At 41.3% G+C, this 15,138-nt stretch overlaps 2 protein-coding genes across 2 annotated transcripts in view; both read left to right on the top strand.

The window, feature by feature from the left end:
- The window catches only part of LOC132872746 (BOLA class I histocompatibility antigen, alpha chain BL3-7-like), a 223,758-nt gene that overhangs the window by 67,373 nt on the left and 141,247 nt on the right, over positions 1-15,138 (top strand). The window lies entirely within an intron of this gene.
- Positions 786-14,437, top strand: LOC132872747 (major histocompatibility complex class I-related gene protein-like). Its single transcript, XM_060907798.1, has 8 exons — positions 786-950; positions 4,656-4,922; positions 12,270-12,545; positions 12,775-13,071; positions 13,168-13,260; positions 13,432-13,464; positions 13,552-13,614; positions 13,750-14,437. The coding sequence occupies exons 1-7, from the start codon at positions 902-904 to the stop codon at positions 13,590-13,592; spliced, it is 1,056 nt and encodes a 351-aa protein (XP_060763781.1). The 5' UTR covers positions 786-901; the 3' UTR covers positions 13,593-13,614; positions 13,750-14,437.

Raw genomic sequence — 15,138 nt, 5'->3', positions numbered from 1 at the left:
CTGGGTTCGATTCCAACCCGAGGTCATTTCCCGATCCCTCCCCGTCTCTCTTTCCTGCTCATTTCCTGTCTCTACACTGTCCTATCCAATAAAGGTGAAAAAAGCCCAAAAAAATGTTTTTCAGAATGTGCTTATTATTGATTGTAATGTGTTTGTGTTAAAAGTGTTCAGTTTTGCTCTTAGATATAATGTATTATTAATTGTATGTAGATGTCTACATGAAAAGATTGGTATAGAGTTTTTGTTTCAAGCAGAGATTTAGTAATGTTTATGTTTATCTGGCGTATTGTTTGCAAGTCATTATTGGAATAAAACATTGAATTTTAAAACATTCATAAAGTTTGTTTTACTTCATTTTTAGTTCTCAATATTGGAGAGTAAGCCTCTAATACAATCATAAAAATTGTAGGCCCACTGCCTGTATGGAAATATCCAGAATCCCTGTGAATAGCAGCTCCCTGGTGTGGCTGGATGGACACCTGCTACAAATGTTCATAGGATGTTCTGCTTCAGCTGTTCATATGATGTTTGTGAACATTTGTATAATGTTCGCATACGAACATTACCCGTCCTCATTCTTTGTTCGTGCAATATTCGTTTCATGTTCATGAGAGATAGGATCAAATCCCTATTTATTTTTCTTAATGATACAGCTTTAATTAAAAGGATCCAGGATCCTTTTCTCTCTCTTAAACTTCAGATAGCCATGATAGTCTGCCAAGTCCCTTTACACACTCCTGTACAGTAGGTGGCGGTATGCACCAAAGAGACGTGATCCGCCAAGAAACTGAAGAAGGCAGGCGGAAAAGAAACACAAACAGTGGGGAGAGAAAATGTGAGAGAAGATGCTGAGATCAGAACCCGTTAGAGAAGATAAAGTTGGGCTCTGAAGCCTGCAGTGATGAAGGTGCTGCTGTTCCTGGTGTTCGGTGTCCATCTGGCAGCAGCAGGTCAGTTTACTGGGTTTATTCATCACTCTATTATTTTCTTCTGTAAAGGTTCATCATCAGCTCACACCAATTCACTGACTTCTGAAATTATGGACTTGATTTTCTTCCTGTAGAACAGGATAAAGCGGCTGGAGATGATGAGATGAGCTGAGATTTTCTTCCTGTTCGCTCTGTGAGTTATTTGGATGTCAGAATCATTCCCACCTCAAACCAAGAGAACAGTCAGCGTTCAGAGATAATAAAACTGTGTTTTCATTTTAAAGAGGGAGTTAAAGGGGAAGAAATCACAAGGACCAGGACCTGCTACAGTTATAATAAAATGAATATTAAATCTATATTTCATATTTTTTATTGCATCTATAAAACTGCAGATCCACAGAGTGACAGATGGGGTCATGTTTAAATAATAAACCAGACCACTGAACTGGACAGTGTTTATACTCCTCCCTGTCATGTTACTGGAGTGGAAATCATGTTGGAATTCCCAACAAAGTGTAAATAAATAAATGCCTGTAAAAGTAAAAACACTTTCAAAAAAACTGGCACTTGGCTGTGGAGTGATGTGCGTCTGTGTGCACACCACACCACCTTCTCTCAGCTCACACCTCTCTCTCTCTCTCACATCAAAGAGAGGACAAAAGTCTAAAGAAAAGCAAAAAGACAAATGTAGCACAAAATTAAAGAGGCAACTCGAGAGGAAACGTAATGCAAATACTAAGATTACACTTAAGTAGTAGCAAAAAGCGAGTGTTTTTTTTTTTTTCTAAATTCTTTATATTTGGGGTTTTCTTTGTATTCTTACAAGCTGCTAAAGCATCATATTTCTCACACTTGCCTTTTTTAAAATCACTATTAAAGTCTGTCCTTTGACTCTGTGAAATCAGACCAGAGGGTGTGTCCTGTTTCAGTTACACTAACTTAAAGTGCATATTCTGGACCAATTTAGTTTTTTTTTTTTTTTTTTTTTATATATGAAAGTATGTCCCTTTACACACTCATCCAGAAGGGTAATTTTGCACAAGGCCATCTGTCTACAGCAGAAAAAAATAAAATAAAACGCGTCTGGAAAAATCCCAAGGGAGTCTGGAGCCAGATTCGTGACGTCACCTGCGGAAGCGCCAGCAGGCTGCGAGAGCTTTGCACGGTTTCAGTGCACAGCCTGTGTAGACCAAGCGCTCCCATTTCTCTCTCATTGTCCGGTCTTTTGGGAAACGATGAGTACTAATCCCATCAAGATTGGTGTTGCTACACCCTCCTACGATACATCTGTTAACCATTTTAATAATTACGCGATAACGTTGAAGAAATTTGCAGAAAACCACCAGGTCGTTTTCTCATAAACAAACCAGCGCTGACGTAGGATTCAGAAGGAGGCGTCCCGCACGCAGCGTCACGAAAATCAATGTTTGCCGGGAAATCCAAATGCCAAGTTTTTTCAGAGGCGGACCAATTCGCCTCAAATGGCTTGATTTCAACTGAATTTTTCTGGTATTGTGTAAGGTAAAAAAATTGCACAAAATGTGACAGATATTTGACCAAAGTTTAATATAAAATGGGAGAATTACATTGATCTTGCTCCTGAATTTACCCGTGAGATGCACTTTAAGTCTGTGTGATATGAAATTATCCTCAGTTCAGTGGTAGAATCCTGTTTTAGCGATTCACACCTCAGTACTGAAGTGTTCTCAGCTCTTTTAGTTCCTCTCACTGGCTAGATGATTCCTGTCTGACTCGGTCAGGGCTGTTTCATTTCAGCTGTCACCACTTTAGTGGCGGTGTCTTATTTCTGTTCTCCTCACTTCAGCAGGATTTCTTTCAGCTCGATCTTTGTAATGTTTTAAGAAGCAGTTTTGCTTCCACATTCCAGTCCGGCCTGTTATCTAGGTGCAGTTGTACCTGCTGTAAATGTATTTATAGTGACGTCATTAATTACAGGAAGTGTGTGAGTGCAGTGACACAGTGGACCAACAGAGGGCGCTGCTTCTCTCCATCAAATACTGAAAGAGTCGTGTGTTAGTGGAATATCAGGGGTTTCCACAGCAACACACACAGGGAGTTTACACACTTTATATTCAACTGTTGAAAGGAAAGAAATTATTTCCTAAAGCTGATAAACAGTAAAGATTAAAGCACAAAACACACAGATATCACTGTGAGTGTGTGTGTGTGTGTGTCCCCGTCCAAGACTCCCATGAACTCCGCCTCAGTCAGGTACTGATGTCTGGTATTAAGGAGTTTTGGAAATTGTATGTAAATAATGTTTATTAATTTAATTGCCACAGATATAAATCACTGATATTAATTAATGAGTTGTAATTTTGGACTAGATTACTTTGGGGGAGTTCTTTTTTAATTGCATGAATTTTCATTAAGATGGTGAATTTGTTTTCAGCTGCAGAAACTCATTAAATCTCTGATTTTATAAACGAGTGGAATTAAAAACCTATTCAAGTTTATTTTTATACCGCTTTTAACAACAGACATTGTCGCAAAGCAGCTTTACAGAATTTTACTGACTTTAAACCTGAGCTAATGAGCTATTTATATTAGCTTCTGCAAAAAAAACCCCATAATAAATAATTAGATAAGAATAAGTAATTAAATACAGGAATGTGTGTGTCCATATATAAATAACACGAGTTTGATTTTTAAAAAGTAAACCTGCTGGAATCAGAGACTCCGTTAATCATCTGAAGTTGATGTGATAAAATCACCGCAGGTCCTGCACGAGAGGACCCGAGAACACTGATCTCGATTTCTGTTCATAAAGAATTTTAAAATCACGCTCCCTTTCATACGTTTAAATGGAGCCGGTGGCAGCTGATGGTTAAATGTGGAGAGTAAAATCTGTTCTATCAGTAAATCAACAGCGAGACTGTTAGTGTTGAGCTCGGCTCAGGGTCTCAGTGATGGCATCATCATCATACTGGGGTAAATCTCTCTCACACACACACACACACACACACACACACACACACACATCTGTAATACCTGACTGGCTTCATGTTGTGTTTTCTCTGAATAGCACACAGACAAAAAAAATTTACTTTTTTAAATTCAAACCAAATAAAGAGTAAATGCACAATCCTGTCTTTCCTTTTGTAATTTGTATTTGGATTGGAATCTGTGTGCTCCATCTGTCAACTTTTACTTTCTCCCTCAAACACATTTTGGGGAAAACAATGTAAAAATGATTTATTTTTACATCATTAACGTGGGCTGAAAGTCTCGGCCCCAGTGCCATGAAATGTCAGGAGCCTGTTGCTGTCGTCACGTGACCCGCCTGTCCCTGATGCGCCGGATCTCCTGCGTGTCACTTCATACCGTTCTGTGTGTTTCTCTTACGCGTGCCGGTGCTGCTGCTGCGCTCGGTTCCACAAAAGACTCGAATAATCTGCTGCAGTTCAGTGTCACTCAGATGTGATAAAAAAAAACAAGATGCAAAGAACAGTGATAGTGAAGTGAATAATAAAAGTAAACAGTAAATACACAGTGGTAAAATCCTGATGGAATAATAAGTGTGATTACAGACAGAAGGCTGCGTCTGCACGTCTCCCGGGTTCAACCTGAGTGATGTGGCTGAATCACGACTCATTAATGATCAGAAACAGAATCCTATACGTCTGTATCATAACATTGTTTTTTGCCTTTTGTATTTGATCGCTTACTAAAACAATGTAAATGTGTGTTTTTACTCTCTTACAGTCACACACACTCTGCAGATCTTCGACACTGCAGTCACACGAGGAATAAATTTCCTACAATTCACTTCTGTCACTCAGCTGGATGGAGTGCAGTCTAATTACTATGACAGCAACATCAGACGTCTGATCCCAAAGACAGAGTGGATGAAGAAGATTGATGCTGATATTCCAGATTACTGGGACAGATACACACAGATGCTGCAGCGTACTGAGGAGACCTTCAGAGTCAGTGTGGCTACAGCAATGCAGCGCTTTAATCACACTGGAGGTAAAACACTCACAGCCTTAAACACACACACACACACACACACTATGTCCATACATTCACAGAAACACACAGACTGAACTCTGTACATACACAGTGGAGAGTGTGCTGCTGCTGCAGGAATGGAGAGAAAGTGTGTGTGTGTGTGTGTGTGAGAGAGAGAGAGAGAGAGAGAGAGAGCAGACACACAGAGTAAAACCAGTCACCAGGTTGACTAGAATTTGAGCTAACACATTTTTCTGTGTAATTTAAGATATCAGCCAAAGTTCACTCGTGAGCTATGAAGCTAATTATTATATTTAATAGTTAAATTAGTAGCTAAGTGTGTTAGCAAGAGAGTTTATTGATAACTATTGTAGAGCTGCAACAACTAATTTATAAATCATTAAAAATTGATAGTAAAAATAGAAGGCAATAATTTTCATTCTCAGTCAGTGAGACTGTGTTATTGTGTTATTCTCCTTCACTTTCACTAAAAACACATTTAACTGAGGCGGTGGAGCAGGTTACCACAAACACCCTGCTCTCCAGTCTGGGAACTCTTTATATCAGTGTTTCTGCACTGGTGGGTCGTCACGGGCCCTTTATCACTGGGTCACGGACTGCTGGGGAGGAAAATGCTGCCAAACGCAGAGGATAAAACATACGACGCAGAAAACTGCGGAAAAATATGGCAAAAATGTAAAGTATTGTTTAAAAAGCAAAAAAATAACAATACAGTCAGGCTCCCCAGAGCTGTCGTTATAGCCAGTGAAAAACTCGGTCGTGTCGTGCGTCCAGTCAGATTCGGTCAGATTTAACGCTGATTAATCTGTAAATGTTTGTTATTATCAGAGTGAGATCTCTCTTCCTATAGAAGGCTGAATAAACAGTGCAGGTAACTGAGACTATCACAGCTACGGTATGTTCAGCTGACAGCGTGTTGTGTTTGGCGTGTTATTGGCTGCTGAAAGCATGAAACCATCTGAATTCATAAAGCAGGTTATTCAGAGACATAAAGCCAAAGACAAAGCAGGTGATTGTTATTTTTTGAAAAGGAAGCTACGGGATCTGGAGCTCAAAACATGATCATAAATGTGTGCAGTGTTCAGGAACAATCCCGTCTCACATCGTACAAACTCCCTCAGCACGTTCCCAAGAGCAGACGGCCGCTCGCGGTTACAGAGGAGCTCGCTTCACCTGCTGATGGTGACGTGAGCAGAGAGAAACGACTCGGCGCAGATCTGACACAAACCAGCTGAAAAAACCTCAATGCAGATGTTTTTGCTGAAAATAGTGATTCCTTGATGAGGGATTTGTTTTTCCTGAATAAGTTGATTTCAGTTAAAGGTTGGATTTTTCTCATTTTTTCAGCGAGATATGAAGCGACTTCACCTGATATTTAATTCTGACGAGTTAAGAGCTCGTCATTTTATAGCAGCGTTAGCAGATTAAAATGTTCTACAGTTTTGTGATTAATATATGTTAAAAATAATCCAACTAATCAGTTAACTGAAACAAATAATTGATCGAATAATTGAATGGAATGAGAATAATAACTGCAGCCCTGTGTGTAAAACCACATTAGCCAGATTTGTTAGCATGTGAGTTAACGCTTCTAACGATCGCGTTCTGTCAGTAAATCCAGCAGTTGGGTTTGTTAGTAAGCTAATGTCAGATTTATGAAAATGATGTTTACGATTGTCTGATGAAATGTAAGTGAAGCTCCGCCTCCTCACTTGTCGTGTGTAGATCGCGCCCCACTGATGCGCTGTAGTTTTCGAGTGTTTCCCCTCGGCGTTTGGCAGATGCCCTCATTCAGAGTGACTTACAGAGTCACAGGACATTAACGTTTACATTTCTACAGCTGATCAGTTGAGGGTCTCACTGCAGGGGCCGCCTGGTGGTGCTGAGATTTAAACCCATGAACTTTTGACTGGTCATCGAATTCCTTAATCCCTGAACTACTGTAGAGCACTTTGTGTTGATGCACTGATTTGTTAATGATTATAATGGGGTGTGTGTGTGTGTGTTAGGCAGAGCTTCTGGAGCTGAATGAGCTTTAACTGAGTTATTCACATTCACTCACATGTCAAACACTGAAATCTGTTCCAGAGTCACACCAACTTGCGTGTGCAGACACATGCGCGCGCGTACACGTGTCATTTCAGGATAATTTTTGATAAAAAAGCTTAAAGTAATGAAAGATTATTTCTGATTTGAACGTGAACATTAGTGTGAGTACTGCATCAGTTATGTTGGGTTCAGTGTGTAGTGACGAGTTCATAAAGAAAAGACACACATCAGTGTTCAGGACTCGGAGTGAAGTTCACACTTCCCAGGGTTTATATACTTAATAAAAACTAAAACTATCAGTGAAAAAATAATTTAGTTAACTGAAGTAAAAATAAAAAGTTTTTAAAAATTAAAAATAAATAACAATTCCAGTGAACAATGCAACACAAACTAAAATGAAATAGAAGTGCAGGTAAAATCAGGTTCGGTTTTGTTTGGGTTCCCCTCGACTCAGTCATGCACTCGTTCCAGAAGGTGGCAGTAATGTGATACCGGCTGCCGTAAAACAACAAGGGAGGTTTTCGACCTACGTGACCGTTGCCATGTCGACAAGTAGATGGCGCCATTTTGGCGGTCACAACAATGGCGACTCCCGCTAGCCCAACATGTCAGAGATTTGTCAAAAAATCTGTATTTTCCCTTTTCTCAGCATGCATTGTTTGAATGGTTGCCATGACAACATATGCAAAGATTTCCAACAACATTTTGTGGCAAAAAAAAAATTCCATAACAGTCTACTTCAACGTGATACCAAATAAAAGTAAATTCATTGCAGTTAGAAAAATAGTGTCCAGGTTGAGAGAGAGAGAGAGAGAGAGTTACATTAATCATATAGAAAAACGAATAATAATTAATGTCTAGTATCGAATTCTAGTTTTGTCCATTGCATATTCACATCTAAAAAGTACAACCCACCCAACAACATGGCTCTGCCTCGCCTGAGAGCACCGTGTATGTTAAACCTAGACTACACGTAAGCCACCCAAACACTAGTAAGAAGCCTGGTGCCAGGTAGCCCCATTGATGAGGCCGAGCGGTCCCCGTCTCACGTATATAAAACCATCGTAGCCTGACTAGTGGGGCTTGGTGCCAGGTAGCCTGAACACCGCCTAACAGAGCTTACGTGTAGGCTAGGTGCTAGGCTACATGTATAATTTGTCATTTATCTTGCATACGATATCTTTAAACTTCTGGAAAATTACCCGAGACAAAATGTTCGCCACACAAACGCGTGTGTTCGGTGGGCTGCCAATTCTCTCGCCTGATCGCCACTTTTCGCGACGCTGTCGATCGGCCGGGAACCTATGGAACGTGAATCCAGGCTTATCCCCTCTTCTGTTGTGGCAGCTAACTGCACAACACGTATCAGGCATTCTACGATAAAAGTAAGCGATGAAGAAGATGGATATTACAAGCGTTGTTTGCTGATAAGCGTGGCTTTGTACCTCCAAAATGGCGGCGTAAACAGTATCACGTGACCCGATGACGTCAAGTCGAAAACCTCTATAATACACTAGAACCAAAGATCTTCGAGAGAATATACCACAATAGAGCGATGTAATTCCTCTCTGGGTGCAAAAGTGGAACAGTTCCAGTCTCATAAGTGGGCGTGTCACTGTGCGTCACAGACGGACCTCCTCATTGCCATGAATGGAGCGCGGGGTCGTTCTGGTCTGCGTAAATGACAGGGTTCTCATTACAGTGATTGATTTATATCTGGAATGATGGGAGTAGAAGAGATTTATTTAAAGGATTAGACGACGCTGACGTTCAACACGTTCAGAGTCACAAACCCTGTTTGTCACGTATTTCTGTTCTTGTTAAACCTGATTTCAGTGTTAAAACACAACACCGTGTATAAAATGGGATATCTGTGATAAGGATCAGCGAACCGATAAGACGTTTAATAGTGGCCCAGTGAACAGATTGTGTCCTTGTGCTGTGGTTATTATGGGATTTCTGTGGCTGTGCAACACCAACACTACGACTAAACTAAAACTAGTCGGTCCCTCAAATTAAAATGACCCCACTTCTGCACTTGTAAACTAACTAAAATTAAACTGTAATTTGAATAGAAATGGAATGAATCGGGTCGACACCAGGTGCGCGGCGCTGTGATCTACAGAGCTCCAGGAAGATGCAGGTAAAGACGGAGCTCTCTAAAAATCGCAGTATAGAGCTCGATCTCTGATTAAAATGACGCCTCGGCGCTGCTTTGGACCTCATTATGTTTATCTCGGGGTCAGAGAGATTATTTACTCAGTCCATCAAGTATTTAGAGAATTTTAAGATTCATAAACCTCTCTAAAGGCATTGTTTATTTATTGACTTTTTATTTTTTTACAGATAAAAATTCCTGGTGTTCTGCGTTGTTTGTTTTTGATCTAGAAATAAAAAAAAGTCTTCAGTCAATTTTTCTTCATTCATATTTTTATGAAAATATTCTGAGAGTACTGAATGGTGAACACACTCTTCTGAAAGAAGACTGCAGTGTTTAACCTTCTTCCTGCTTTAACACACCTGATGACCTGCTCGCTCCGATCCTGGTGTTCAGCACTAATATAACACACTGAGAGACGATGCTGAGCTCGTTATCTGCTCACTGCGCTCATTAAAATTACACCTTAACCTTTCTGAAAAAAAGCAATAGAACATTATTTACATAATTAATGAATTAGTAATGAACAGATTTCTTCTGTACTGTTTTTGCCTTTTTTCTTGTAATCAGTAAATAACTGCAGCGTCGACAGAAACGACTCCTCAAGGCACAGACTTTATTATTATCTTAAAGACCTCACGCTGAGCTAAAAGGGGACTAAAGTGAACTCGTCCCCTCTCACTGGGATCGTTTGCACCCTTACTGTGTCCTGGAGTGAGAGTTTATGCAGAAAGATGGCGGTTTTACTGTAAAAGCTGATGATGGAGGGCCGTGTGGAAGCGCACTCAGTTACTGCATCACTGTTTCATTTAAAGCGTCGATGCTGTGGATAAAAGGAGGGAATTCACTGGAGTTTCTTTAGTCATTATCTCCTCATTCACACAGAGTCTCACAAACTGAACAGTCCCACGTGAGATACAGCGCAGTGCGCTCTCAGAACCCTCAGTACGGAGGAAACGTAGCCTGCGGTTCTGTATGAACTTGTGTGTGTGTGTGTGTCTGCGTGCGCCATGGCGTGGTTTCATTGTGTTTGTGTTGTTCAGCTTCCTGTAGTTGTCTTACTTCCATAACGCTATTATAATGAAGACGAAGTTCACAGACAGTTCTGGTGATAATGTTCACAACGCAGTGTGTTACAGGTCGTGTTAGAAAAGCTGGACTCTCACTGTATGGCTGGTTGTGAACCGCTGAAGGTCGGGATGTGTACCAGCGAGATGTTCTGTCATGTCTGAGGTGGTCCTCTGGATTCCTGTGTTCCTCAGAAGAGCAGTAGTGACGTACACACACCTCACTCCTTCATCTCGTCTTCACAGGAAGCTGCAGGAGGGACAGGAAACCAGGCGGACTCTCCTCAGACATGATTGTATCCTGTTAAACGGTGTGTTGCGTCCCTGCGCACTCTTGATTAGCGTGTCTGAGTAACGTGACGTGACATCAGCGTAGTCATCAGGAAACTCCTGGAATTGAAACACTCGTGTGTTGTGATGCATCGTGGAACCCTAATCACCGCTAAACTTCCTTCACTCCACTCCTTTACTCCGTCTGGACGCAGTGTTCAGCGTTAAACACCAGTTTAATTCCTCACTGGAGTAAATTCGCAGCTTTAGGTCCGTTCACTAACTGCAGCTACTGTTAGCCAGTTTAGCTAATATTAGCATTACATTACAGATGTGATATTTAAATAGTCATGTAACCAGCGTTAGGATAATTGATATATTTAATTAAAACCAGTAACCAGGTTGGCTAGTATGCTAGCTAATGCTAGGCTAACTGTTTTACAACGGAGTCATCACGGTCCATAAACTCACTGAACAGAGTTCATGTGCTAATTAGCGAGCTACACACCTGGAAACCAGGAAGTCCTCCTGTATGTCTGTCCATGTCGTGTCCTTTTTCCTCCTGTCCTGCTGGAAGTGTGAGGAGATGTTCTGGAGACGTTCTGTCTGCTCCTGCAGTTTAACACCCTGCTCTTCTGTTAAACCCCAGACGTTTATTTCCGTTCCACCCTCCACACTGCTGTGTTTGTATCTGTGCTGTGAGTTGTGTGTAATCCTGAGCCGTCCTGCTGTTGGAGGATTTTGTGATTGCCGTAGTGACGCTCTCACTCTCAGGATTTAATCACTATTTCCTGACTCTTCCAGAACTTTCTCTTCCGCTGGATTTCACCACAGTGGCACTGAAGCAGCTGCTGATTATCCTTTATCATGGGAATGAACTACACACACACATATGTGTGTATGTCTGAATTAGAGATGAGATTTCTCTCAGAGGGAATTTTGTCATTAATCACGTTATCATAAATTGATAGTTTATTTATTTACAGTGAGCTGGAACTGGAGCACCTGAGTGTTTGATCAGTTCAGTCCTTAAATCATAGGAGTGTGTGAGTTTTTTTTCTCTAGTACAAGAGAACCAATTATTAACCAGCATGTAGGTACAGTTTATTAAATGAAGAACTAAAAACTGAAAATAAAGGTGAACACCATCCACAATGGGATCACACCTGCTTTTAAGAGAAATGGAGAGTTTGTGCGTGTGTGTGAGTGAGTGACTTGCGCGCATATATATATATATATATATATATATATATATATATATATGGTGTGTTTTAAACAACTAAGCCTTCTATGAGTTATGAAAATAAGTAAAATAACTGAAGGTAAAGGGCGGCACGGTGGTGTAGTGGTTAGCGCTGTCGCCTCACAGCAAGAAGGTCCGGGTTCGAGCCCCGGGGCCGGCGAGGGCCTTTCTGTGTGGAGTTTGCATGTTCTCCCCGTGTCCGCGTGGGTTTCCTCCGGGTGCTCCGGTTTCCCCCACAGTCCAAAGACATGCAGGTTAGGTTGACTGGTGACTCTAAAATTGACCGTAGGTGTGAATGTGAGTGTGAATGGTTGTCTGTGTCTATGTGTCAGCCCTGTGATGACCTGGCGACTTGTCCAGGGTGAACCCCGCCTTTTGCCCGTAGTCAGCTGGGATAGGCTCCAGCTTGCCTGCGACCCTGTAGAAGGATAAAGCGGCTAGAGATAATGAGATGAGAGATGAGAACTGAAGGTAAATAAAATATATTGGATGTTGAAGACAAATGAAGAGTAGAATGTAGTGGGATTGTCTAAATAATAGTGTGTGTGTGTGTGCAGGAGTTCACACATTTCAGAGGATGTACGGCTGTGAGCTGGATGATGACGGCACCATTAGAGGATACAGTCAGTACAGTTATGATGGAGAAGATTTCATCAGTTTTGATATGAAAACTCTCACCTACACTGCAGCTAAACCTCAAGCTGTGATCACCAAACGTAAGTGGGAGAAGAATCCTGGTTACACTGTAGGCCAGAAGAACTACCTGGAGAACGAGTGTATCGACTGGTTAAAGAGACACCTGTCTTACGGCAGAGAGACTCTGGAGAGGAAAGGTAAAGTGTGTGATCTGTTACTGTAACTAACACACACACACACACACACACACACACACCTCTTTGTCCTGTGCCTTTCATATTTAAATATCAACATGATGTATAACTTTATTCTTATAAACATATTTTGTATCTTATTGATGTTATTGCAACACAAGCAAGTAAAAACACTTTCTCTCATTTTGTTTATAAATGAATTTCATATTTGTGTCTGTGTGTGTCTCTGCAGTTCGTCCCGAGGCATCAGTGTTCCACAAACGCTCTCCTTCTCCAGAGGTGGTGTGTCACGCTACAGGTTTCTTCCCCAAAGCAGTGATGATCACCTGGCAGAAGGACGGAGAGGACGTGTTTGAGGACGTGGAGCTCACAGAGACGTTACCCAACCAGGATGGAAGCTTCCAGAAGGGGAGCATTCTGAAAGTCCCAGCTGAGGAGCTGCAGAAACACAAATACACCTGCGTGGTTCAGCACAGCAGCTTGGAGATGGAGTTAGTGCTGCCTGTGAGCGAGCGGCGAATCCTGACAGGTCGGAGAAACACTTTCCTTTAAAACTCCAGATTTACAGAGTGAAAGCTGATTTACTGCTGCAGCAGAGAATAAAGACTCTGTGTTCATTTATCAGGTGGAGGGCAGATTGGTGTCATCATTGGTGTCGTTGTGGCCGTCGTCGCTCTCGTCGCTGTTGGAATTTTCATCTGGAAGAAGAGGAACCCTGGTGAGATCAGGAAGGAGGCAGATGTGCAGAAAACAGATTTAGGGACTTTTGGGTTTGAGACTAAACACTAATCTGATACTGACACGATGTCTTAAGTTTAGTTCCATTCTCATTGAGGTCAAATACAGTAAACAGATTTTATAATAACTGTCTGTAAATCATGTCTTTCAGACTTCAGTCCTGTTTCCCAAGATTCATCTCGCTGTAAGTGAGCCTTCAGTTCAGCAATATTTAAAATGAAGTGTTTAGTCGCAGTGTTTAATCCAGAGTTTAACTCTGTATATTTCACAGCCTCTGAAGAAGTTTTACCTCCAACAACAAAGAAAGTGTGACTCTTCCTGCTGGAGTGAGAGAGTAAGACATGATGATGTTTACAGTGTAATATGGAATAAAAATGTGTGTGTGGAGTGAAAATCCAGCAGAAAAGCCTGAGCTCACATTAAATCTCAGATCAGAGCTGATCCTGTTTCTGTCTGTGTTTTTTTCTAGGGGAGAGGAGGAGATGGAGATGAGGAACACACACACACACGTTACTCCAGTGGGTAATCTGCTCTCGGTGTGGGATTTTCTCCCTGTGTTTCCATGGACGGATTTTTATTGTGAATCTGTTATTGCTGTAAAATGGGATTATTAGATTGTTCGGGTTTTTTCGGTGTAAATTCTCATGATTTGTGTTTGGGTTAGATGTGTGTGTGTATGAGCTGCTTTCCTCTGTTCATTTATCCCCTGATTTACTGCAGAATTTAATCCCGTCATAACGTCAGGACACGACAGGTTTGATTTCCGTCTTTGACCTTTTAATCAAGTGCGATTTTCCTCAGCAGCTGTTTGTGGAGCTGATTTGTGCGTCTCAGACAGGAAGTGTGTGAAGCTTCAGATGTGATGCGTGTTGAACAGATTTGACTAAAGTGTAAAAGATGAGGAGTGACGCAGCAGAAGCAGGAGTTCATGCTGGATGATCAGCGCTCAAAGCTTTTATTTTCTCCACAAGTGGAAAACACAAAGCAGCTAAATGACATGGCACTGATTCCATTATTGATTATTTAACTCCATTTAAAGCAAAAAACAATCCGTTCAACACGCTGACGCATCTGTACGACCCGAATCTCTCCCACAATCCATCTGTTCTGTCTGTGGAACTCTGAGTGAATAATAAAGTGGATTTTCTTCACTCTGAGTTTTATTTATAACTCTCTTCTTTTAAAGCCCGTGATCTCAGTGTCCGTTCTGTATTTACTCCCATCATATCCACATATCAGACTGCTGCAGAAATTTAGCCTCTAATTCCACCACATTCAGTGGTTTGTGTTTCTTTCCTGTTTAAATGTGTTTAGTCTGAGATGCAAATTAACAGGCAAAAAACAAAACCGAAATAATATGAAGCTCCTCTTCTTACAGCAGCGAGATAAAAGAATCCTAAAGAAATGGTTGTGTGTGACGTAGGTTACTTTGTGGGTGTGGTTTCTCACCTAAACAGGTGTAAAGGTCTCACCGTGTTCACGGGGAGGAGGGACGTTTTCAGGCTCAAATCAATGATTAGATTTCTTCTAATTGTTCTGTGCTGTTTTGGATGTAAGAATGAGCACTGACTTCACACCAGAGAACAGTCCTGATCCCCAGCTCCTAATGTACAGGGTGCTACAGGGGGATTTAATGAGGGACTAAACTCAAAACTCGCTGTTTTCCAAGATGGCGGGCGATACTGCCGTTTACTCGGGTGCACCAGTGTTAGCCAGAGTACGACTAAAACCAGACATCTATAAGACTACTGATGGCAAAGTCATAGTGGAAGATGAACTTTTACATTTCCTTGCCATAAAAATGAGAACACTGAGTCAGGATGAGATTGTTCTGTTAGCTGCTAACAACTTCGACTCT

Source organism: Neoarius graeffei, chromosome 24, assembly GCF_027579695.1.
Source record: "Neoarius graeffei isolate fNeoGra1 chromosome 24, fNeoGra1.pri, whole genome shotgun sequence".
In the NCBI taxonomy this organism is placed as follows: domain Eukaryota; kingdom Metazoa; phylum Chordata; class Actinopteri; order Siluriformes; family Ariidae; genus Neoarius; species Neoarius graeffei.
The sequence above is the reverse complement of the archived record's forward strand: the minus strand, read 5'-3'. Positions and strand labels throughout refer to the sequence as shown.

What these genes read in the sequence shown, in the direction of transcription:
- LOC132872747 (XM_060907798.1), top strand. Translation starts at nt 902, where the DNA reads ATGAAGGTGCTGCTGTTCCTGGTGTTCGGTGTCCATCTGGCAGCAGCA. An exon ending in TGTCCATCTGGCAGCAGCAG is followed by an intron (nt 951 to 4,655) that starts GTCAGTTTACTG and finishes ACTCTCTTACAG; the next exon opens with TCACACACACTCTGCAGATC. An exon ending in AGAGACTCTGGAGAGGAAAG is followed by an intron (nt 12,546 to 12,774) that starts GTAAAGTGTGTG and finishes GTGTCTCTGCAG; the next exon opens with TTCGTCCCGAGGCATCAGTG.